At 60.8% G+C, this 22,063-nt stretch overlaps 2 protein-coding genes across 2 annotated transcripts in view; both read right to left on the bottom strand.

Annotated features, from left to right (window-relative positions):
- Positions 1–2,797, bottom strand: part of MSANTD1 (Myb/SANT DNA binding domain containing 1) — a 9,095-nt gene extending 6,298 nt beyond the window's left edge. Inside the window, exons 1-2 of the mRNA XM_077750594.1 lie at positions 2,748–2,797; positions 1,606–1,745 (exon numbers count right to left, since the gene is read on the bottom strand). Coding sequence (XP_077606720.1) covers positions 1,606–1,745; positions 2,748–2,797 — 190 coding nt within the window. The remainder of the gene's footprint in view (positions 1–1,605; positions 1,746–2,747) is intronic.
- Positions 2,798–6,778: 3,981 nt separating this feature from the next.
- The window catches only part of HTT (huntingtin), a 131,105-nt gene continuing 115,820 nt past the window's right edge, over positions 6,779–22,063 (bottom strand). Inside the window, exons 55-68 of the mRNA XM_077750593.1 lie at positions 20,689–20,789; positions 19,605–19,759; positions 19,083–19,222; positions 17,700–17,782; positions 16,117–16,247; positions 15,882–16,011; positions 13,973–14,128; positions 11,629–11,819; positions 11,366–11,480; positions 11,028–11,241; positions 10,544–10,649; positions 8,771–8,933; positions 8,414–8,574; positions 6,779–7,548 (exon numbers count right to left, since the gene is read on the bottom strand). Of these exons, the coding sequence (XP_077606719.1) occupies positions 7,335–7,548; positions 8,414–8,574; positions 8,771–8,933; positions 10,544–10,649; positions 11,028–11,241; positions 11,366–11,480; positions 11,629–11,819; positions 13,973–14,128; positions 15,882–16,011; positions 16,117–16,247; positions 17,700–17,782; positions 19,083–19,222; positions 19,605–19,759; positions 20,689–20,789 (2,060 nt within the window). The 3' untranslated portion in view covers positions 6,779–7,334. The remainder of the gene's footprint in view (positions 7,549–8,413; positions 8,575–8,770; positions 8,934–10,543; positions 10,650–11,027; positions 11,242–11,365; positions 11,481–11,628; positions 11,820–13,972; positions 14,129–15,881; positions 16,012–16,116; positions 16,248–17,699; positions 17,783–19,082; positions 19,223–19,604; positions 19,760–20,688; positions 20,790–22,063) is intronic.

The following is a 22,063-nucleotide window of genomic DNA, read 5'->3' as shown; positions in this document are numbered from 1 at the left end:
GAGTGGGGTCCCAGCCTCGGTCCCTGCCTCTGCCCCGCCCCATGCACCCGGGCTGGGGGGCCCCCGGGAGAGCCCGAGACAGGGAGTCAGTGTGGGAGAAAACGAGGGCCCAGGGACATGGGAGGGGGTGGGGTGCAGAGGTGCACGCAGAGGGGACACGCTACGGAGCAGGTGTCCTCGAGGACCCGCAGCAGCGGCAGGCACGATGACACTCGCCTCCCCGTCACGTGCTCCACACAGGGTCCCCTGGCCAACACGCTCACGTTTTATGAGGGGAAACGTAAACATATCAGTACCAGGCTGGGCAGGAGTCGCGCTCTGCCCCCATCTGACCGCCTGTCTCCCTCCTTCGAGGCGGGGCTGGAGGGCGACCTGGCTGATGTGGGCTGAGGCCAGAGGGCACCGGGCTGCGTGTGGGCAGTGTGTGTGTCCCTCCCACCCTGGGCAGCCCCCCCACAGTCCGAACCACCCTGCTCAGCACTTGGCTGGTGGGGTGCTCTTTGTATCCCCAGAACCCCACAGGAAAGGGTTTGGTAAAGGCCTGCTGAGTAAAGAAACGAACAAATGAGGAGACCAATCACCTAGACTTTGCCTTTGGACTTACTGGCAAACTCCTGTTCACTCTTCAAAGCCCTATTCTGACATCACCTCCTCTCTGAAGTCTTCCTACTCCACTCTGGTCCTTCTCTCTTTCCCTCATGTCTATTGGACCTGTGTGACCCTGGGTTAAGAACACTGGCAAAAGTGAAAGAATAAGAATTTGAGTGTTCTCGGAAAGCCAGGCACTGTTTTAAGGACTATATACAAGCGATCTCTACTTTGATCTTCATGGAACTTTTAAAAAAGAAGCTGGCACTGTTACTCCCATTTTATAAAGGAAAAGGTCAAGGGGTGGAGAGGCGAGGTCACCCTGTGGGCAAGGGGCTGGGCCAGGCTTTGAAAGTCAGCAGCTGGAAGCCGAGTCTGACCCTGTGCTGTGTTTTCTCTGGGAGGAGCACCGGCCGGCCACCCTCCTGTGCCTACGGTCCTCGGCGGGGCACACATGCCCCTGCAAACTGCCGTGTGCCTGGAGAATGCTCCCTCCCGTTTCCTGGGGTCTCCTGGGGGGCCCCCAATGCTGACCCTGGACAAAGTGGCTGCCGGCAGTGGCTGGGGTCCTTGGCTGTGGGGCCCTCGCGCTCTCTCGGCGGGTCTTTGCCAGGGCTGGACTCGGCTCTTCCATCCCAAGGTCTCAAGGGCCAGGGCCACGGACGGCCAGCAGGGCTGGAAGGTGCTGCAGGACACGGGCGAGCTCTGCACCCGGACACGAGGGGAATGGGCCTGGCTCAGCGGGAGGCGGGGGCGCCGGAGGAGAGAAGGGCTGGAGCACACAGGGGACCGGGCAGTGACAGAGTGACGGTCCCAGGGGGGTGGGGGGGTGGTAAGAAAGGTGGTGAGAAACGTGGGTGTGAGAGCCAGGCTGGGGGTGGGCTCCAGCACCCCCTGGGGCTGGCCGGCGGAGGTCTGCAGGAGGGCCGGCCAGGGCAGGAGACCAGGGCCACGGAGAACTATGGAGAGAATGCACCACTGAAGGCGTCAAGTTCAAAATGCAAAGGTAAAGCTCACGTGGTTTGTTACTAAGAGCCCATTGCACCTGCTGGACAGGCCTCAGCCCCACCTGCCCGTTAGGCCGATGCCCAGCCAGGCTCCGGCGCCCACGGGCCGTCAGTGAGCCTGCCTGGCCTTTGTGGGGCTCTGGCGGTGGCCTGAACCGGGGCAGGGACTCAAGAAGTTCAGGCTGAAAACCACCACGGCTAACAAAGGGTCCTCCTCTGACCTGACCGGGGAGAGAAGAGGCTCGACCCGAGCTAGCCCAGAGCGTAAGAGCTAAGCCTGGAGTGTGGGGGTGTGGAGGCGTCCCTGCATCTCCGCCTAGGCCCCCCGGTGGAGGGCAGCAGGGGTGCATGTGGGCGCTCGGGGGCCCCTTGCCCCTTCTGGGGTTCTTGCTTCAGGCCTGGGCGCCAGGCACATAGCGGTCTGGATGTTTGTAGAGTGAGTGAGTGACTGAAAGGTCCCCCAGGAAGTCCACAGGCCTCAGGCAAAGGACCTGACCCAGGGCCCTAGTGCCGGCTNCCTCCCCTGCTCACGCTGTCTCTCTCGCTCTCCTAGAAATAAATAAAACATTAAAAAAAAAAAAATGCTGGGCCTGGACGCAGGCAGGGAGGCACGTGGAGCGTGGCAGGGTCACAGCGGAAGGAGCCTAAGTGGCCCAGCATCGCGCAGGCCGTAGGGGCTGTGGGGCCCAGCTCACCATGCTGACACCACTGCCCTTGTCCCTACGTCCGTGGGGAGCCCAGACCTGTACCTTGCAGCCTCTGCCTCCGTGGGCAGGCCCCAACACCCGGTGGCCCCACGGGGCCCACCCACACCCTCAGAGACCCTTGGGCCTGTGGGCTCCAGGGCCTCTAGAGCACATGGCCACCGGCGGCCCCCGGGTCTCCTGCTTGGGAGGCTGGTGGGACGTGCCATGCAGCCAGGAGCAGGGGCTGGGCCGGTAAGGCCCCCAGACTGGGGGGAACTGCAGGAAATGCTCACGGCTTCCGAGTCTGGGGGACACCACCAAGCAGGCCCACCTCTACCCACGGGCACCAGCAGAACGCTTTACCCAGTGGTGCTCTGACAATGCCAGGCTTCCTCGGGGACAAGGCACAGCCCCCAACACCACTTAGGAGGGCTTCAGAGGCTTCTGAAGAAAAGCAGGGTCTCACCCTCTACTGAGGGTCCCCTGCCACAGCGGCGGGAGGGCGAGCGGGGACATGCAGCCGCAGAGCCCACTCACACTAGGGACTCTGGGCCGTTTTCGTTCTGGAAGGAACAGGTAGGTTGAGTGTGCTCAGGTGTGCCAGGCAGGGGCCGGCTGTCCGTGCTTGGACCAGGAAGGGGGACACAGCCTTGGTGTCTCCGAGGTACCATCGGAGGCCCTGGAATTGCATCACAGAGGAGACAAGTTTGGGGGGATGAAGTCACCCCCATCAAGTGTGATGGAGCCCCAGCAGCCAAAGACTCGGTCCCCGCCCCTGTGCAGGGACAAAGGGTCCCGTGGCCCCCGATGGCAGGTGCACAGAGCTGCCGCAGAACTCGGGAAGCCCGTGTGCCTGGGCACACCGCTACAGCCCAGGGCAGGGGCCAGGTTGCCCANGCTCCCTGCCGGCCCCCCCCCCCCCCCCCCCCCCATGGCATGGGCTCTGGGGCCGCCTGCGGGGGGACCGGGCAGGCCACCCCGCCCGACAGGAACCCACGGCACCCTTGGGGGGGCTGTCTGTGCAGGCTGCTGGGTGAGACCCCTGCACCCCAACATTACGAGACATCGACTGCCATGGCTCCCAAGGAGGGACCCAACCAGGGCTCAGGAGAATGGTGCCCCATTCCATGGAGTAGGCATGACTTGGGGGACGGCAAGTACTTGAAGCAGGAACACTACACACCCAAACGGGTGGGCCAGGAGCCCGGGAGCCCGCATCACGGCCCTACAAGCACTCAGGGCCTGTGCTGCCCACACCACCCTCCAGGGTCCCGGAACCATGGCACCCCAGCAGCTCAGGTCTGCGGGGGCCCCCTGGGGCGCACCCAGCCACCCCTCTCCACGGAGAGGCTCCCCACAAGCAAGCACGCCTCGTACAGCAGCGTGTGGTGTCATTCCCTTTAATTCAGATACACAATGTTCGCAGTAGTTTAAAAAACTGAAATACACGCCACTTGTCAGTCCTTCCCTCTCCTCTTGGGAGCGGACGGTCAGGTCCGGGCCAGGGCTCCGGGACGTGCCCCTCACAGCCTTGCTGGCCCCCAGCGTGCGGGGATGGTGGTGGCGGTGTGTCACGAGCTCACACCCATGAGCACGAGGCCACGGTCCTGCAGCGCCGGTGGTCGACACCCAGTTTGCACCAGGAAACGGCAGTGACTGTTCAGGGCCAGGTGCTCCCAGAAGCACTTGAGGGGAGGGGGGCTCCTTCGACTCCATTAAAAGTGACAGGTGCATAGGGAAAAGGGACCCCTGACCCTTTCAGGCCACCTTCACTGATGACTACTGCCTGAGCGGGCCGCTCCCCGCGGAAGCCATGCCGGGCCGGCAGCACCAGCAGAGCCCTCCTGAGCTCGCCAGCAAGGCTGGGCGGCTCTCACACCGCTGCCCCGCCCCTGCCGGTCGCCCCACAGACAGAACCACCCCACTATCCCCCGGGTTGGTAGCCATGGCTTCGAGGAGTCACCGGAGAGGGAAGGACAAAAACGAAAGCAAGGACGCTCACAGTATCGAGAGGAAATGGATTCCACTCCCCCCCATCCCAGAGCCCCCTGCAGCCGCTGCAGTAGAAGGAAGCGCTCCCTGCAAGGTGGCCAAGAGCAGTCACCGCCGTTCAGAGTCCGTTCCGACGGAGCCAGCAACAGGGCTCGGTGCGGCTCCCCGCGAGGAGCCACCCCCGGCCCTGGGGCCTAGGAAGTGACAGCCGGCAATGGAGGGGTGCCTGGGCACGGCGGGGGTCCTTGAAGAGGCAAGGCCTTGTGATGCTGCATTTGGGTGTCTGGAGGGCTCAGCCTCGTTCATCCTCCGCGAAGGATCCATTTGCTGACAAAACGTGGAAGGGCAGGAGGGCCCTGGCCGCCTCGGCGGGGCGGCGGGGCAGGGAGGCACGTTTCTGGAGAAGACACGCTTAAGTGCACTGCCAAACAATTCTGCCCTGGTTTCGTTCAAGTCCATCCTGATAATTTCAGCAGGAAAACAAAAACACCCCCCCACACACACCTGCCAAATTAGTATTTTCAACAAAATTTGGATTGAGGATACGATTACTGCTTCTAGGAACCTGACAAAGTCCCGACTCCTCATGCAGAGAGCTGACCAGGTGGACCTTCCTCAACAGGAATTTAGTAAGTGATGACGCCGCTCCTAGAGGCCTCCGCCACGCAGCCGACTCCATGGACACGTGTATAAAATGCCAACTTCTACAAAGAACCTACACGCCCATTCTTGGTGGCCTTGCGGGTTTGCGTGTTGAGACACACTCAGAACTACACACCTGCACGCACATACACAGTCACCCGTGGCTGAAAGAACTCACTCCCCGACTCCCCCCATGTCCCGAGCACACAGGCCGTCTCCAGGGCCCCTGTGGCCAGAGCTGGGCTCCGGGCCCCTGTTAAGAACTGACTATTTCGTGGCAATCAAGGGAAGCACAATCACACTTGAGTGAGTCCCCTGGAATGGATTCTAAGGGAACGCCTCCACACTTCACGTTCACAGCGTTAACTTCCGACAAACGTAAACTCAGCAGGCACAGCATCAGGCCCGTGTGCGCCCATCTCCAGGCCACTGAGGTGACGGGTGGGAGACTGCAGGTTCTGGGCCCTTCCCTGCACTCATACATGTTCTACACACGTTCTAGCAGACTTCTCGTGGGAAAAGGCAGGAGGAGACACGGGAGCCCAGAGAGGGTGAGGGACAGCGCTCACTGCCTCCTTGTTAAAGTGCCCTTACAGCCCCACGCATCAAACACATGACCCAATTCTATCACTCATGCCCTGGCCCGGTGGGGCCCGGTGGGGGCTGGCGGCAACCCCCACACCCCAGGAGGCCCCAAACTGTTGCAGCAGGAAAGGGCAGGAAGGAAACAGCAGCTCTGGGGCAGGGAGGGGTCGGGGGTCTGCAGGCAGTTTCGCGGGAGCCCAGCAGCTGGGCGTGTGTGCTGCAGTGGGACGCCGGGACAGACCTGCACAGATGCCCACTCACCACATGCCAAGACCCCTCTTCCCCCTCCCCTGCAGACTCTGGAAAACAGTTTCCAAAGGATCTGCACTTACCACGTGAAATACCCAAAACGCTGCCTGCGCTGAAACTCACGACCAAACTGACGGCACGCACGGTGGCCCCTGCCTGACTGGCCCGCCTCTGGCGGCCGACGGCAAGCACAGCCCCACTTGCGGGCACACGAGCTCCTAAGCCAAGGTCAACCCAAATGTCCAGGCCTCATTTGCATTGAATGATTTGGCTACTTTGGGGCTGGAAACAGAGCTGGTCCAGTGACCCGTGTCTGAGGGACCATGGGCCAGCCAGTCACTGCCCCACACTGTCTCCTTCCTGCCCCTTTCCCTGAATGAGCCCCCCCACAGCCCCAGGGGCAGAGATCTGTGCCCTCCAGGGCTGGAAGGAGGCCCAGCAGATGTGCTGGGCTGGAAAAGAGGCCGAGGAGGTACTGGGGCCTTTCCCTAATGGTTGCCAAGAAGCTCTTGACCAGGAGGGGCGCAGACAAACATAGCGCCATCCCACACCTGGGCCCTAACCACACAAGAGGCGCCACGTGGGAAGCAGATCCCAGCAGTGGCCAGCCAGCCCCGGGCAGACTGCAGCCCACCCTCGGCGCGGGGACGGGAGCTGGAGGCCCTGAGGGCCGGCCTTGTCAGCCAACTGCCAGCACAGCCGTCCCTCACTGCTGAGCGGGGACTTTGGAGCTGTCCGCGCTAAGGACGAGGGCGCTGTGGTGGGTACAGAGGCGTGGTGCGTGCACAGGACAGAGGAGTGGGCACTTGCCAATCCCCAGCGTGTGGCCGTGTGAACGATGATGCAGATGTCAGAACAGCAACCGTCTGTACACTCTTACCAGATGTGGATGCGTAAGGAAGGGTGGAGTGCGCCACAGAGCCCGCCGGTGGTTATAGGGGAGGGCCAGGACCGGCTGGGGAGGCTCCGCGGGAGCTGTCACATGCAGCACACACTTGCGATGCACATACTCTACATGGGCATAGAAAGTTACCTTAAAATTAATCTCTTTACTGATATAATTAAATTTTCAATCCTGAGAAGAAAACAGAGAGGAAAGCGTGGCGCTGGTGTCGAGCCCCCAGCCCCCCACCCGCACACACCAGTGCCGGAGGCCGGACCCGGCTGAGCCACGGGGAGCGCTCTCAAGAGCCGATGGCGCCACCTTCTGCCTACGAACAGCAGAGAGGCTGACAGCCAGCCCGCAGGACCAAGGACATCCGTCCCAGACGCCAGAGCAGCCGGGACCCGGTAACCAGGAGCAGGCCGGGCAGCGGGAAGAAGGGGACGCCGGTCGGCAGGCGTGTAACACGAGTGCAGCATGGAGTCAGTGACGCGGCCACCCCTGCTCCCCGCGGGGACCCGGGCTCGGCCACGCTGCTGCGTGTGATCCCCGCACGCAGCCCCGCCGCCAGAGAGCCCTTCTGCCACGGGGCAGAGCCGGACACCTCCTGCCCGGCCACAACGTGACTCAAGCGGGGCCTGTGCGTGGAGCCACGCCGGTGCGGGCAGGCCCGTGGGCTCTGCTGCTGCCCCACATGGGTGCTCAGCACGAGGCGACCTTGTGGACGTTCCGCAAACAAGTCAACAGTCGCTGGTATGGGTTTCCCGGAGCTGCGACCACCTCGAACACAGACTGGAAGGCCCGGCGGTCCAGCTCCTCCTCTATCTGGTGTCTGTAAAAGTCTGAGGCCACCAGGCAGAAGAGGTTCACATCTACTCGCTCCAGCTTGCCCATCCTGCTGACGACGTGGGGAAGGCTGGTTGGGGAGTTAAGGGAGCAAGCCTCGTGTGAGGGAAGAGGGGCCCCAGGCATGCCTCCCCATCCGCACTAGGCTGTCCACGCCTGACACGGGTCGGGGCCCAGGAGTCCGGACAACCGCCGGGAGCAGCGGCCGGCGGACCCGGATGGCACAGCAGCAGTTGGAGGTGGGCTCCCACTCGGGCTCCCGCCGGCTCTGCGGGGAAGGTGGACGGACGCGGTCCTGCTCTGGGGGGGAGGGCCTCCGGCGAGGGGCTCCACTCCGTGCCACTTACCTGGCCCCGCTCCCTGTGCGGCACCAGCCTCGGCCGCTCCCAGCAGCCCCGCTCCCGTGCCGTGCGGGCGGAGCCATGGCCCCCCTGCCCGGGCCTCTCGGGCAGCCCCGGGCGAGGCTGGCCGCCAGCAGCAGGACTGCCGTCTGCTCAGAGGCTCTGCTGTGTCTTGGGGGAAAGCTGCCGAAGGAGAACATCCCCTTTTGGCAGCCAGTGTCTTTGGGGTGGGAACTGGAGCTTCCCGCAAGCCTTTTACCCCAGAGGACGACACGGGCACAATGACAGGAGTAATGAGAAGCAGCATCGGCCGCAGCCCCAGCTGCATGGGGCCGCGCCTGGGGACTGGGCGGGAGGCCCACAGGGACCGGGTGCTGCCCCTCCCTCCAGTCCTGGACGGTGTGGGCGGCGTTTTCTTATCGACGCTGCACCTTCCTAAGGCTTAAGGTAAATGTGGTTTTGACGTTTGCGTTTCCGGCAAAGGTTAGGTTTCAGAAACTTTAACACAAAATATCAACCCAGACACCGAGAGAAGGGACCACAGGGCCGATAAGCGGGGGCTGCTGCGCCCTGGCCCGGACACAGGAAGGATACACGGCAGACACCCAGGGGCTGGTGGAAGCGCTGACGAAGAAGCAGGAGAGGCTCCACACGGCCATGGCCACCGGGCTCCTCTGTGTGAAGTTGGAGAGGGACAGCATGACCCAGTCCCGGACCATGGACGACTGCCCGCTGCTGTGCAGAGTCTGGAAAACCTGAGAAGGACGGCAGGCCCAGAGGGTCAGGGGCCACAACGCCCCCGACGCAGGGGTGCTGGGTAAGGGGCGCAGCAGTTTGCAGGGCGAGGAGTGGGGCCCGCGGCACCTGCACCGGGTCAGCGCACCCAGATGCTAAAAGGCATTCGGTCTGGAAAGTCAGGGCTTCCCCTGGCCCCTGACCCCGTGCCCTCACCTTATACACAACGGTGGCCATGAACTGTGGGTATGGCTGCTGGTTGGACAGAAATTCCCCAATGACTTTGTTCATGACGTCCTGGGGTGGGAAGAAGTCATCTAAAAACTGAGGAAGGATCCGTGCCACCACTCTGGCTTCACAGGGGAATCCTTTCCTGACCCTAAAAGGAGGGCACACAGGTCAGAGTCTGGCCCCACCCCAGAGGGCCTCGCGTCTGATGCCAGTTGGGAGGTGCTGAGACAGAGTGTTACCTACAAGAGCAAACGCCCCCCCACCTTGCTGGCCTCAGCTGCCACCTGCAGATAAACGCACGGCTCGCAGACCCCACCCATGTGTGGGCTGATGCCTCAGAAGGGGTTTCAAAGTCGTGTCAAGTTGTAGGCAAGAAGGGTTGGAAATGGTGACACGAGAGATAAAAAACACAAACTCGTAAGGAGAACGCTGTCCACGTTCTGTTCCGTTTCCGTCCCAGGTGCTATGGGCGTGTTGGCACCTGCACTGATGCCACAGCACCGCAGTCCGCCGAGGCCCTTCGTGACTGACCCCCGCCCGTGCGCTCTCCCGCTGGTGCCCCACCCCCGCTGCCCCGCACAGCATGGGCTACACTTCGAGCGGTGCACGTGGAGGAGCTGTACACCGCTGAGAAGGTGCCGGGATGGACCCAGAAACCGGGCCTGTGCCTCCTCAGAGGGCCTGGACCGCCTGCTGCGTGCCAGCTCTGGCCCAGCTTGTGCGAGGCTGCTGCTCTGGACGACAGCCACACTTAAAAGGTACCTCCAGCCAACTGGGTGTCCCCCACCTGACGTGTGGAGAGTAAGCCCGCTGCATGGCTGACAGCACTCGCTAAAATGCTGGTATGTTTTGTTAGCCCTGGGACATAAGGTCCATGAAGGCAGGGACCGAGCGTGGGCTCCCCTGCCCGTCACCTGGCTGTGCTCGGGCTTGACAGATGTGTGCGGAATGGAAGGTGGCTATAAACACTAACTTTAAACTTCAACAGAGAAACAGACCACAGTGCCCAGCTTTCCAGAACACCTCACACGGCCTGGGCAGACGTGGGGAAGCCATGGCTCAGCATGCTCTTGTGAGAGAAAGCTGGATGCTTCTGGCTGACTGGGCCAGAGGGCCAGGCCAGGCTGCATGGTGCCGGATGGGCCTCCCAAGGCCATGGTCCTGGGGAAATAGCCTGACAAGTTGCCCAACCCATTTTCCAGAACTGGTAAGCTGAGCCTACTCTGGACACAAGTGCACACAGTGGGGGTGGCAGGGATTTGTTCCAAGCTGTCAGAGATACTTCCGTTTGCTGTTTGAACCTTACCCCAGTCTACTGAACACAATTCCCGGAGTTGGGGCTGCTGGTGCTTACGGGCTGGGCTCCCCAGACCCGGGGGCGGGGGGAAGGGGCGCGAGTCTGCTTTGATGGTGAAGCTCCCCGCCCAAAGGCAACAGTGGCCCCCAGATGCCTCTGTTACTGCTCAGAACTCCATCCATCTGGTCAACAGACCAGACACCCCCCCCCCACCCGATGCTTCCACGCTGACAGGGGCTACCCCCACCTTTACGGGAGAGGGACACCCCACAGTCCTGGGTGCCGGGGCCCAAGGACTGCCTACTTCTGCAGAGCTGAGCCAGGTGTGTGTGTGTGTGTGGTTGGGGTGGGGGGCATGGGCTGCAGGGGCGAGGCTGAGAAGGGAGCCGGTGCGTGTGAGGGCAGCCGCTCCCGGGGAGCGCCCAGGGCGGCTCTGGGCAAAGGCGGGCGTCGTCTCTCACCGGTCAAAAAGAACGGACACCCGCTCCATGGCCACGATCACTGACTCGCTGTCTGGGGTGGCGGGGCTGGGGTCTGAGGTTCGGCCTGGACTGATCTTCTCCTTTCCTGAAACAAATCACTGTGTACTGTTACTTGCTCTGAAGACGGAGCCTTGAACTCACCACAGGGGTTCAACAAAGCCTGAGACGGGGTGAGGTCAAGGGCCAGGAGCTCGCAGTGGCCCAGGGCGGGCAGGGGTCAGTCTGCAGACCTGCTCCCTGGGCTTGGCTCTGCGCCTACATGGCAATGCGACCTGGAGCCAGTAACCCCAAGCCCCCTGCTCTAGAACGTCCCTGAAGCACTAGGGGGGGTCCTGGGGTCTGCGTCCCAAGAACGAGCATGCTTCTCTCACTCTCGCACAGCAGATCTGTATGCTCGGAGCTCGGGGGCACAGACCCTGCAGGCACGGGGGGCTGGGCCGGTCTCTGGGGCCCCGTGGCTCACCTGTGTACATGCAGGTGAGCATCAGGCCCAGGGCCGCCATGGCCCGGTGTGGGCTGTGCACGTTCACTCTGTCCACACTCAGCTTGACCAGGGATTCGGCCTCCAGCCGGCACAGCTGCTCGGAGAGCAGAAGGCGCTCCAGGCCCCGCAGGACGCAGTGGTAAATGATGGACGGGGTGGACTCCTCAGTCCCGGACAGCATCACCCCACACATCTGAACACAAGGAAGACTTCCGGGTCAGGTCTCTGTCGCCCGTGCCTGCTCCTCTGACGGTACCGCCTGCAGGGCACAGAGCGCACACACTTCTGTTCCAGAGGAAGGGCCCACGGCTGCGCACCTGTATTATGGATGCGGAGAATTCTGGGCCCACGTCCAGCGGGTAGTTCTCAATCAGGTAGAAGGCGGTGGCACACATCACCAGCACGTGCTGTTGGCTGTGAACGTTCACGCAGCTGAAACCAGGAGACATGGGCCCGTGTGACGGCGTGTGTCATGTCGCTGGGACCTCGGCCCCCTTCCCCACGGGCCCCAGGACCTGGCATGTGACCCCGCTCTTCCCCCGGTCCATGCTGGGGCCCCCTTGCAGCCACGCCCACTCACTGGGCCGCCCCTTTGAGGTTGGACAGGACGTAGTCACTGATGACTGGGACGAGCTGCTTCGCTGTCTCATCCAGGAGGTCACACTCCAGCACGTAGAGGGCGCCATGCAGGGCCCCGACCTTGCTGGGCAGGTGGCTACTCCTCAGGGTGCTCTCCAGCAGCCGGGTGACAGGCTCAGCCACCGCCTTGTCCTACACACAGGCATAGAGCAGAGGCTTGCCCACGACGGAAAGGAGGCACCAATGGGGGGCTGACCTCACGCTGCCGAGGAAGACTGGGTGCAGGGGCTCCGGGAGCAGGCCCTCCAGAGTCCCCCGGGCGGGCGTCCGGACCGCTGGCTGGGTGACCAGGGCAGCCCCCGTGCCTCACCCGTTCACGCCAATGCCGCGTCCACGCGGACACCTTCCCCCCGGGGTCTGTAGCTGGGCCGCACCAGGGAGAGGGGCCTGCGGGACCAGCCGCTGGCCAGAGCCCCTGCTCTGTGTCTCGGATGCGCCCCCTGACAGGCGAGACCCCACGGCGTCATCACAATGCGCTGCCAGGGAGCAGAGCGCATCCCACCTGACTCCCGGGAGAGGACGCTGGCGGACGGTCACCCACATGTGCTGACCTTGCTCTGTTTTCACTGGGGTGAGTCCCAGTCGTGACTGTATGTGAATCCTCCCAGCGAAAACCCAGGGTGGTCTGGGGGACCCCTAACGGCAGCCTTTACTAACCTCAATCAAAATATTACCTGTGGCCATTAGCACCCTCGACAGAGTGGGGCGCAGCGGAACCCACACGCTCCTCTCAGAGAAGAGGTGCCACAGTAAACAGTGTGGAGGTGGGGGTAACCCCAGTGCTCCACGAGCCACCCCTTTGGAAAGGTGGCTACGGCCACCCGAGGGTCCCCGTAGGCCCGGCCAAGGGCAGTCGCCTTCTAAGGACCGCCCCGCCGTGCACCCAGTCCCTGCTCTGGAAGCACCAGGACCGGCAGAGGCGGACGCACGTCTCCCCGCATGGCCTAAGTGCCTCAGGAGGAAAAGACCAGCTTCGGAGCGCGGCGCCCGGCACGGAGGCCAGTGCGCGCCCGGCAGGGGGGCAGGGGGGTGGCGCGTCCATGCATCATCTTGCCTCAGGGTCTTCTCAGAAAACGAGGATTGCTTATTTGACCTACTGACAACACAACATTTGTCTGGGGGGATCTGGGCCTGAGCACAAAAACTCAATTCTAATGAGAACGAACCCAGCAGCTGAACCCCCCACAAAGACAAAAGGACCCTTCAATCCAGCTGCTCTGACTTGTCTCTCGACGCCCCGAGGGCGCACACTTTGAAGTGCTGTGCTCACAGAAGGCAGGCCGAGGGCCCATTGTTTCTGTTCCCCTGTGGTGGCACCAGGGCTCCGGCCACCCAGGACGGTGATACCTGCCTGGGCACTTGGGGTCACAGGGATGAATTCCACAGGGGAGCCCAGCCGGGAAGGGGCGAGAGTCAGGGCGCTGGGCCACACGCGTGGGCTCGGAGCTCTGTCATGTCCCATGCGACCTGGTCTCGGCCTCCAGGGGCCCAGACGAGAGTTCACCATGAGACCAGGTGCGGGAGAGCTGTCCTTGTGGTCATATGAGAGACGGGATGGACAGGACTGCGCGGGAACACGGGAGAGGCAGCGGGCAGCCCCCGCGCGCAGTGGATGAAGGAGTCTCTACTGCCAGCGTGAAGGTGGACCCCAGGCCACAGTGAGCACAGGCCCCATGGTTACTGGGTTCCCCTCTCACGGCGGACTGTGTCCTCCACCACGCTGACCGGGCAGGCCCCGTGCAAACGCTTTCACATGCTCGCATCACGTCCGGTTAGCCTGGACCGCGAGGTGACGGACACATAGAAAAATGGGTGCATGCTGGACCGGCTGAGCTCTGACCAACTGGATGCAGAGTAAAAGGACGCAAAAGCAGGCAGTGTTCCCTCCTTCGAACAACAAACTAGAGCACCAGGACTCGGGAGAGAAATGCAGGGTTTCTGGGGTAAGAAGGTCCCCAGCAGGGAGGTCTATTGGTGGGAAGCTTGGGAGTCAGCAGCGCTTCAGCAAAGGGGGTGGGGGCAACGTGGGGAACTGCGGAGGAGGGCCAGCCGTGCTCCCCTACCCACACACGGTGATCCAGAGCAAAGGGTACAGGAGCCCTAAACCAAGGCCCACCTGCCACCAAGTGCCTCATGGGAAGTACGGAAAGGCAGGGATGTTAACTTGTAGTCGTCCCGCCCTCCTCCCGGGTCAGACCTTCTGAGGCCAAGGCTATGCCCACACATTCAGCCAACATGAGGCTAGGTGGCCCCGTGTGCCCCCACCCCCCGCCCCCGTCACCTACCATTCCGAGGACGGCAGCCGCCTTGCAGGTGGCAGGCACCAGGTACTGAATGAGAATCTCGTCTTCTGCAGGGTGCACCCTCCGCAGCTCTGCCAGCGCCAGATACATCATCTCAAACTGGGTGCGCTCAGTGAACAAGTCCGAGACCACCAGGAGCTGGGGACACAGCATCCAGACCAGAAGTAAACCACAAAGCCCAAAATGCACGTTGCAACATCCCCGAGGAGTGAAATACGGGAAGTGGCAGGGGCCCTGACTACAGACGTAAAACCCCACGGGAGCAGGTAACATGAAGAGCAGGCCACCCGGTGTCTTCTTCAACCCCCTGCATCTGCACGGCCCTCCGGGGGCGGGCGCCTGGATCTGTCCTGACTGCGGGGGAGCCGCCGAGCTCTCCAACTGCTACTTGGCAAGACCCGAGGCCTCCTGGCAGCGGAGGGGCCGGGCTCTCCGAAGCCCTGGGACACAGAAAGGGGCAGCTGTTCCGGAAATAAAAGCATGGACGACTCCCTGTCTCCCCAGAGTGTTCAGTTCTGTCATGCACCTCTTCACAGGACACCTGAAGCTAAACGTCACCAAGGCGAGTGTGTGTCTGCTCTCCAGGGCGCTGCTCTCCCTCCCGGGCCCGCAGAGGGGCCAGCGGGGCTCAGCAAGTCGCCCGCAGCCACCGTTCTGAAGGAGGACGCGGCGGACACTGGAGGGGCCCCCGGGCTCCTCAAGGTCAGAATTGTTTCTGTGGTGACACGAAGACCCCTATCTGCCTTTTGACCTCGGTTCTCCTCTGACCACAGGGTGGTATTTTCTCGAAGTCCTTTGACATTACTATGAAGGGCTGAATGCAGAGCCAGAGAGCCTGGAGCCACTTCAGATTCTGTGTCTCCTCTCTCCATCCCTCCCCCGCTCTCTCGGTCTCTCAAAATTAAATAAAAATGTAAATAAATAAATAAATAAAAACCAACACCAAAACCTCAAGAATTATCACGGTTATTTTACGTGGATTAATAAATAAAAAAAAAAAAAATAAGGCCTTTATTACAGGTGCTGGTAATTTACTGGTTTTGAAAAAAAACAAACCGTAAACTTTTATTACAAACTAAAAATGAAATTCTTAAAAATCTCAACTTGACCAGATATCAAATGACCTAAGAACCTTCGAAGGTGCGTACTGAGCACAGCCAGGCTCAAAACCTCCCGCCTGCCGGTACTGGGCACAGGCGCCCCCACGGCACAGGTGAGAACGCCCATGCCTCAGAGGCAGTGAGGATGGCTCGCGGTGGCTGGTCACTGGGCAGGAAGCAGGGACCCAGGGGCTTCAGCTTCAAACTCTTGCTCACTTCTGGCCGAACAATGGCAAATATGCTACCATGGCATCTAACAAGGGACCATTTGCAAGCCCCACAGATTTCCCCTCTGGTACCGTCCACACTGACAGGTCTAACCCCCGTGCAGACACTCTGGGGCCCAAGGGTGCAGCAGTCTCAGCCCACAGGTGACGAAGGCTCACACCAGGGCTTCTCAAAGAGGAGTGGTGGTGGGACTGTCTGGGCAACTCTCTTCTAATAAACCTGACATCCAAGAGATGGGCCATTGAGGAGACGAACGTGAATGAGCAAGGTGGCCTTGAGTCCCGTGGCACGATGGGACAGTCCTAGACACTCCCACTGTGCTTACAAGGGTATCTCTGGGCCACGGACTGGGAAGGAGAAAACGGCCTCTCCGTGGCTAAAGAACTACTACTTGATCATCCTGCATCTGTGAAAATCTAAGCGCCCCTTCCTGGTTCCCAGAGACTATAAACTCTGTGTGAGTGTGCAGTGTCCGTACACCGGTGCACGTGTGAATACCCCTGCCCGCGTGTGCACCGTCACGAGCCCCGTGCGGGGCAGGGGGGCGGGGAAGGCAGACTCACAGATCGGACCACTTCGCTGATCAGGATGATGGGGGTCCTCCTGGCTGAGCCCGACGGCAGGATCCAGCGGCTGTACAATTCGAGCAGAAACTGGGAGCAGGAGTGGATGTCGACTCCGGCCCGGTGCTTCCTGCAGGCACACAACAGGAGAGCCTGGTTTCAAGGGGGACCCCAAACACATCAAATGACTGGTAGGAAACTTCAAACCTCTTGAAACGAATGGCAGATGAAACACCTGGAGTTGAGCGGCGACGTGGGTGGTGACGCAGGTGTGGGGACGTCGGCCTCCTCCTCCTCCTCCTCCCCCCACTCTTCCTCTCTCAGGGGCGTGATGCTGTTCCCCAGCCACACGGAGTGAATGGACACCTTCAGGAGAAGAGGACGCTGGGCTCGGTGCTCGGGGCACACGTGCGGGTCCCTGCGCTGCGGACCCCCGCGGCCCCTCTGCGCTTGTTCTGTGTTCCTCCGGCACATGGCACGGCACCCACACTGCCAGGGAGCACGGGCTGCGTTCCCACCAGCGGCCCGGACACCGGACCCAGTTCCCACTCTGCACCAACAGCCGTCTCCCCTTCAGGCGCCACCCTGTCGAGGGGGACTGGCAGGCTGGAGGCGGCTGCGTGGACGGAACGTGGGCTGCGAGGTCTCAAGCAACCCTCGGGCTTTGAGGGAGGGTGGCACCTCTGCTCCCCTCACCGCCCGACAGACAGTGATGGCTCAGCACGGAGGGACCGGGGAGCCGACCGGCCCGTGACTAGGACAGGGTGGCGTCAGGGCTCAGCCCCAGGTGAACGCACTACTGCTCAGTCCCCAGTGTAGACGTGAACACAGATGCTAAAGAAAGGATACAGCCGGCCAAACGCCACTGGACCAGACGGAGGCCAGGCGCCGCCCCGAGAGCCAACGCCGCTCGCTCACAGCCCGCTCCTCAGAAACCACACGGAGAAACCACACGGAACTCCATCACCTCGACTGTCTCAGGGGCGGAAGCTCCTCTGCAGGGCCTGCCTGGACGCCTTGCTCCCAGGGGAGCGGGTGTGGGCGGGAGAGGGCGGGACGGAGCAGGCCCAGGGGCTCAGGCCTGCGCCCAGAGGGGACGGGGCTGCCCTCCGCACAGACCAGTGTCTCCAAACCCTGCTCTGACCAGTGTCCTCTGCAACAAAAGCCAACAAGAAAACGGTCCTGCACAACTGCTCTCTGAGCAAACCAGTGAGGTTTGAGAGGACACAGTGTGGACAGAGCAGCCATCAGGCCGACACACGCAGCCCCCTCTGCCCAGCACATACCCCCTCACGGCTTCAGGGGCTGTGACATCCCTGTCCCCCAGCTCCTCCAACCTCCCTGTCATGTGTGTGACCGTCTCATTTTTCTGATGAGAAAACCGAAGTGCAGCTCAAGGTGACCCACCTAGTAGGCTGTCACCTGGCACCCAGAGCCAGCCCATCTGCCACACTGCGCTGTGGGACCACACTTCCCTGAGCCAGCAGCTGGGACACTCGTGGCCAAACTCGTGGCCCATCAGAGCACGGGCCTCTCTCTGTATTCGCCCCACCGAGCCACCCTCACCTGCGTGACACCCGGGACTTGAGCCTAACTCACAGCATCTTGCTGCATTTGCACACGCTTACACCAATATGTACACAGGACACCTTAAGCCCTCCTTGGAGTAGAGAATATAAAACAAATAAAAGAAAAACCCTCCTATTTAAAAACCGCATGTGATCTTTCTTCTGGAAGTACTGAATGGCGCCAGTCCCAGGCGGACAACGGGCGGCGAGGGGAGCCGGAGGGCGCGAGGGCCGGGTGGGCGTGACTGACCTGGCCGAGCTTGTAGCTCATGTTGCCCAGCTCCCGCTCAGGGTTGATCTGCAGCAGAAGCCGGTCATGGCTGATGAGGGCACCTGCGGGCGACAACACGGCGCTGTCCTGCATGGCGCCCGCCCCACGGTGCCCCCCAGCCGCNNCCCTCAGAGCCGCTGGCAGGCTGGCACAGCTCTGCAGAGCCCGGGAGGGGGGTCTCTGGAGTTCTCTCTGCCACTTTATAACACATTAGGCAGCGAGGGCCAGCAGGGAGATGCTGAAGGGTCACTTTTACTCTGTAACAAGCCAGCTTCTGACTCTGCAAGGGAACTGGCTGAGGCCTGAGCTGCAGAAATGGGAGTCAGTGGCTGCAGATGGGGTGGCACCAGCAGGAGGGCACCTTGGGGGCCAGACCGTGTCGGCGGCGGACGATTCCCAGGACCCTGCTCCGGCGCCCAGACGTCCAGCTGCGCCCACCAGAGTGGGATGCAGGCAGACGCCCCCACTCAACCAAACCATCTTTCCCACAGCCGTGTCTTTCACACCGTCCACACCCCAGACCCCTGCCCCCAGCTAACCCCTAGTTAACCCTTTGCCGGTTGGAGTGTCAGCACACCATCTTCCAAGAGGCTTCCTGTCCCCCTTGCCCTGGAAGCATGTCCTCTGCTCGGGCCCCTGGGGCATCTGCACTCCTCTTGGCACCTACTCTCTCCTGCTTCCTGTGACACAGAGCGAGGCCACTTCTCTCCCCTGCTGGGCACGATCTCACGAGATGTGTGGCCATCCAAGTTCACAGGCCTGACTTTAATTCACTGCCCTGGTACACATTTGCACTTCTACACAAAACATTTTCCAGGTAAAGCATTCAAGGTGCTTAACATTGCAGTATCTAGCGATTCCTAAAATAGCCTAAGGGCTCACAAAAAATGCTGTGCTAATGCACTATTTTTCAACAGAAAATGTGCGTTTTAAAAAAAAAAAAAAAACAACCATGGAATTCTCTTCTTTTAAGCCAGGGTGACAAACTCCGGTGCCCATTTCAGGGCAGGCACACAGCCCGTGGGCCCAGACAGAGCAGGTGCAGGGCTGGGGGTGGAGAGCTCGCCTCAGGGACGCCCAGCGCCAAGGGGCTCTCGGAGAGTGCAGGCCTGCCCCGGCCGTGCGCTCTCTCACAAGAAGCTACAGATTCACGTGAGCCACGGATGGGCCCGGCCTGGCTGCTGAGGGACGGCGCTCAGGTCAGTACAGACTCGAGCCCCTCCGGGCTGCTACAACCCGCTGGTCCTGAGCCAGACTTGCAGCCACGAGTCAGGGCAGCACGCTTAGTACCACAGCGTCCTCTGTGGTATCTGGGCACATTCTCATCCCGACACAGGAACAAGGGCCGCACGCCACAGGCACCTGTAGTAGCTGGGGAGAGAGAAGGGACGGGGTCCCACGCTTGGTATGAGTGATGGGTGGCGATATTCTCTCTCTTGGAAACCATCGCTTGGATTTCCTGCTCCACGATTCCTCTGATGATGCTCAGCTTCCTCCCAAACCTGAAGTTCAGAACAAAGGGTAAAAAAAATATTTCGCTTCCTTCAAAACCTTAATAGGAAAACCCCTCAGAGCCTTCTCCCGCTTTGCCTACAGGAGACACGGGCGCCTGTAACAGCAAATGGCGCTCCCTTGGCCGTGACGCCTGTCCACGTGCCCCGGGCCGGCCCTTACTGTGCCAGAGGCCATCCCGGGCACTCGGTGGGCCCCGTGCCATCCGGGCCTCGCTGCCACGGGTCACCAAACCACCTCTCGATTTGCGCTTCGTGCAGTGAGGCAACACCCACCAGTGTTTTTGTTTGTAACGCTGGCAACAAAGGCAAGGGTCTGGGGAGAAGGTGCCGGTCACCCGGGCAGGGTAGAGAGGCACCTTGTGGTCCCCACCTGGTGTCAAGAGCTTTCAGGGGCTTGTTCCGGGGCTGCTGCTCCAGGCAGCTGACGGCTGGGTTGCCGGCCACGGGCATGGTCATGGCACTCAGCACCAGGGAGGTGATGGCCTGCACGGCCAGGACGTTGATCTGGGTCCTCTCCGTGTCTTCCTAGAAGGAGAGCCCACGCTTTACCAAGTCACAAGCGGCCAGACACCAAAAACCGCTTCTGCTCCCATCTGCCCACAGAGCCTCAAGTCCGTGGTTCTCAGGCCACGTGCTCTTGTGGGAAAGAGCCCCGAACACCGGGGACACACACCTCCCAGCAAGGGTCCTGCTCTGTGGGCCTCAGTTCCCCGCAGCCCACATGCATCTGTGACTTGACCTAAATCTAATGGGCCAATGTCCACCTTTCAAAAAACAAGGTCTCCTATAGACCCAAACCTCCAAACACAAATTAATTGTTAAGAAATTGCCCTGAAATTTCCTCACTGATTTTAGGAACTCTGCATATGACCACCTGTTAATTCTACACATGAATTTAAAGACCATCTGGATTTCTGATGTATGCCTACTCTGAACGTTCATTTCTACAAGTCTGTAGCACACCTTCTAGCAGAATTAGGGACTTAAATCCCGTGACTTTCAATACCTCAGGCTTTGCCTTATCAGAACTTGGCTTCTGCTAATATTATAGTAAAATAACACCCTCTAACATTCCAAGGTGCCTGACAAATGACACAGGCACATATGCCTAAGTTGGCCTTTATAACGAGGCTTTTCATTAGATTCAACCTCCACGCTGCACCTGAATACTGATAAACAGAAATCACAAATATTTTCAAGAAAGGGTTTAATCTTACTGACCCTTAACACGTAATGCACTACGATGAAACGTACGCCATGCACTGGGCATCTAGGCCACTCAAACCTTGGGGCGAGGGGGACTGGCTCCCGTTCTGCAACATTAGTCTGATATGAACTGGCTACTTCTTGACAAATAAGACAAGGGAACAAGCCTGCTGCCCTTCAGGCCCCACGAGCACCTGTAACTGCCCGTGTGCCGACAGGTGGCCGCACAGGCCTGCACGCAGCCTTACCTCCGGAGGGCTCTCCTCCTGCTCCATCACCAGGGGCTGAGTCACCAGGACACCGAGGAGGGTGGCCCATGTTTCCTCAAACTGGGTGCGGCTGGTCCACCCTAGGAATGTAAATGTCACATGAGACATAGGGTCATCTGTGCGCCAAACTTCTAGATGTAAAGTGCCAGCTGGGCCTGGACAGGTGCTGCCCTAGGGCGCCAGAAACAGCAGCCCCCTTGCCACGCATGCCAATTCCACAACGCCGCCACACTGCCGGCTCCGCGCCACCAGCAAGGACATGGAAGTGTGCATCTGAGGCCACACAAGCACATGAGGAGATCAGCCCAGAAACCCTCTCAACCCTCAGCTGTGGACACGCAGGGGAGCGACATCCCAGCAGGCTACACTGGGCGGGTTCAGAGCTGCTTCTCCCCTGCTCAGAGGGCTGACAAGTCTTCCACAAAGTCAGGCCACCGCACTGGGCCACAGGCTGGTGACCCTATGCGCACACCAGACTGCTAACTGCACGTTATGAGCGGGTGAAATGTGCGCTCTGTGAATTCTACCTCAATGAGCTGTTCAACATAGGAAGGCGAAAGCGATGGCTTCTCTGACCCCATCTAGAAGAGCAGCAGGTTAAAAAAGGTTGGAAAGCTGCTTGGGCACCTTTCTGGTGGGCCGCCCACGAGCAGCATCACCTCTGGTGGCCCTCACGGGGCGTGTAAGGAGTGCTCGTGTCTGACAGCCAGGCGCTCCCTGTTCCCACCCATGACCTGCAAGTGGGGGTGGCCGTGCCACTCATGTGATGGCCACAGGTGACAGGGAGGGGGTGCTGAGTGCAGGAAAACCAGAGCATCGACCTTCAGGATCCCCTAGACAGAAGTGGATACAGAGAGAGACAGAGTGACTCAGATGGGAGGTGGATGCGGACAGCCCAACCTGGGGAGGCTGGTGGGGACACAGGCAGAGGCCTATGCCACCGAGTTAAGGGAAAAGAACAGGAAGCACGAAGAAAAAGGCATGAGCGAAGGCCACGTCAGGAGGAGACCGTGGAGCTGTCCGGGCCTGAGTGAGAAAAGGAACAGGTGTCCCATGGGGTGGCCAGGGGACTTCAAGAAGAGGAAGATGCCAAGCTTCCCGAGGCTCCTGGGGGATTTTACTCTGGACAAGGCCATGAACTGTCTGTTTCACTCAAGGCAAAGGTAGAAGCGAGAGGGTGTCAGCTGCCTGAACCTTCTGGGATCAAAAGAAGCACAAAATCGGGCGCCTGGGTGGCTCAGTCGGCTAAGCGTCCGACTTCGGCTCAGGTCATGATCTCACAGTTCTGTGGGTTCAAGCCCCGCATCAGGCTTTCTGCTGACAGCTAGCTGAGAGCCTGGAGTCTGCTTAGGGA

Source organism: Crocuta crocuta, unplaced genomic scaffold (assembly GCF_008692635.1).
Source record: "Crocuta crocuta isolate KB4526 unplaced genomic scaffold, BGI_CrCroc_1.0 scaffold179, whole genome shotgun sequence".
In the NCBI taxonomy this organism is placed as follows: domain Eukaryota; kingdom Metazoa; phylum Chordata; class Mammalia; order Carnivora; family Hyaenidae; genus Crocuta; species Crocuta crocuta.
Note: the sequence above shows the minus strand (reverse complement) of the source record. Positions and strands in the feature narration are given on the sequence as shown.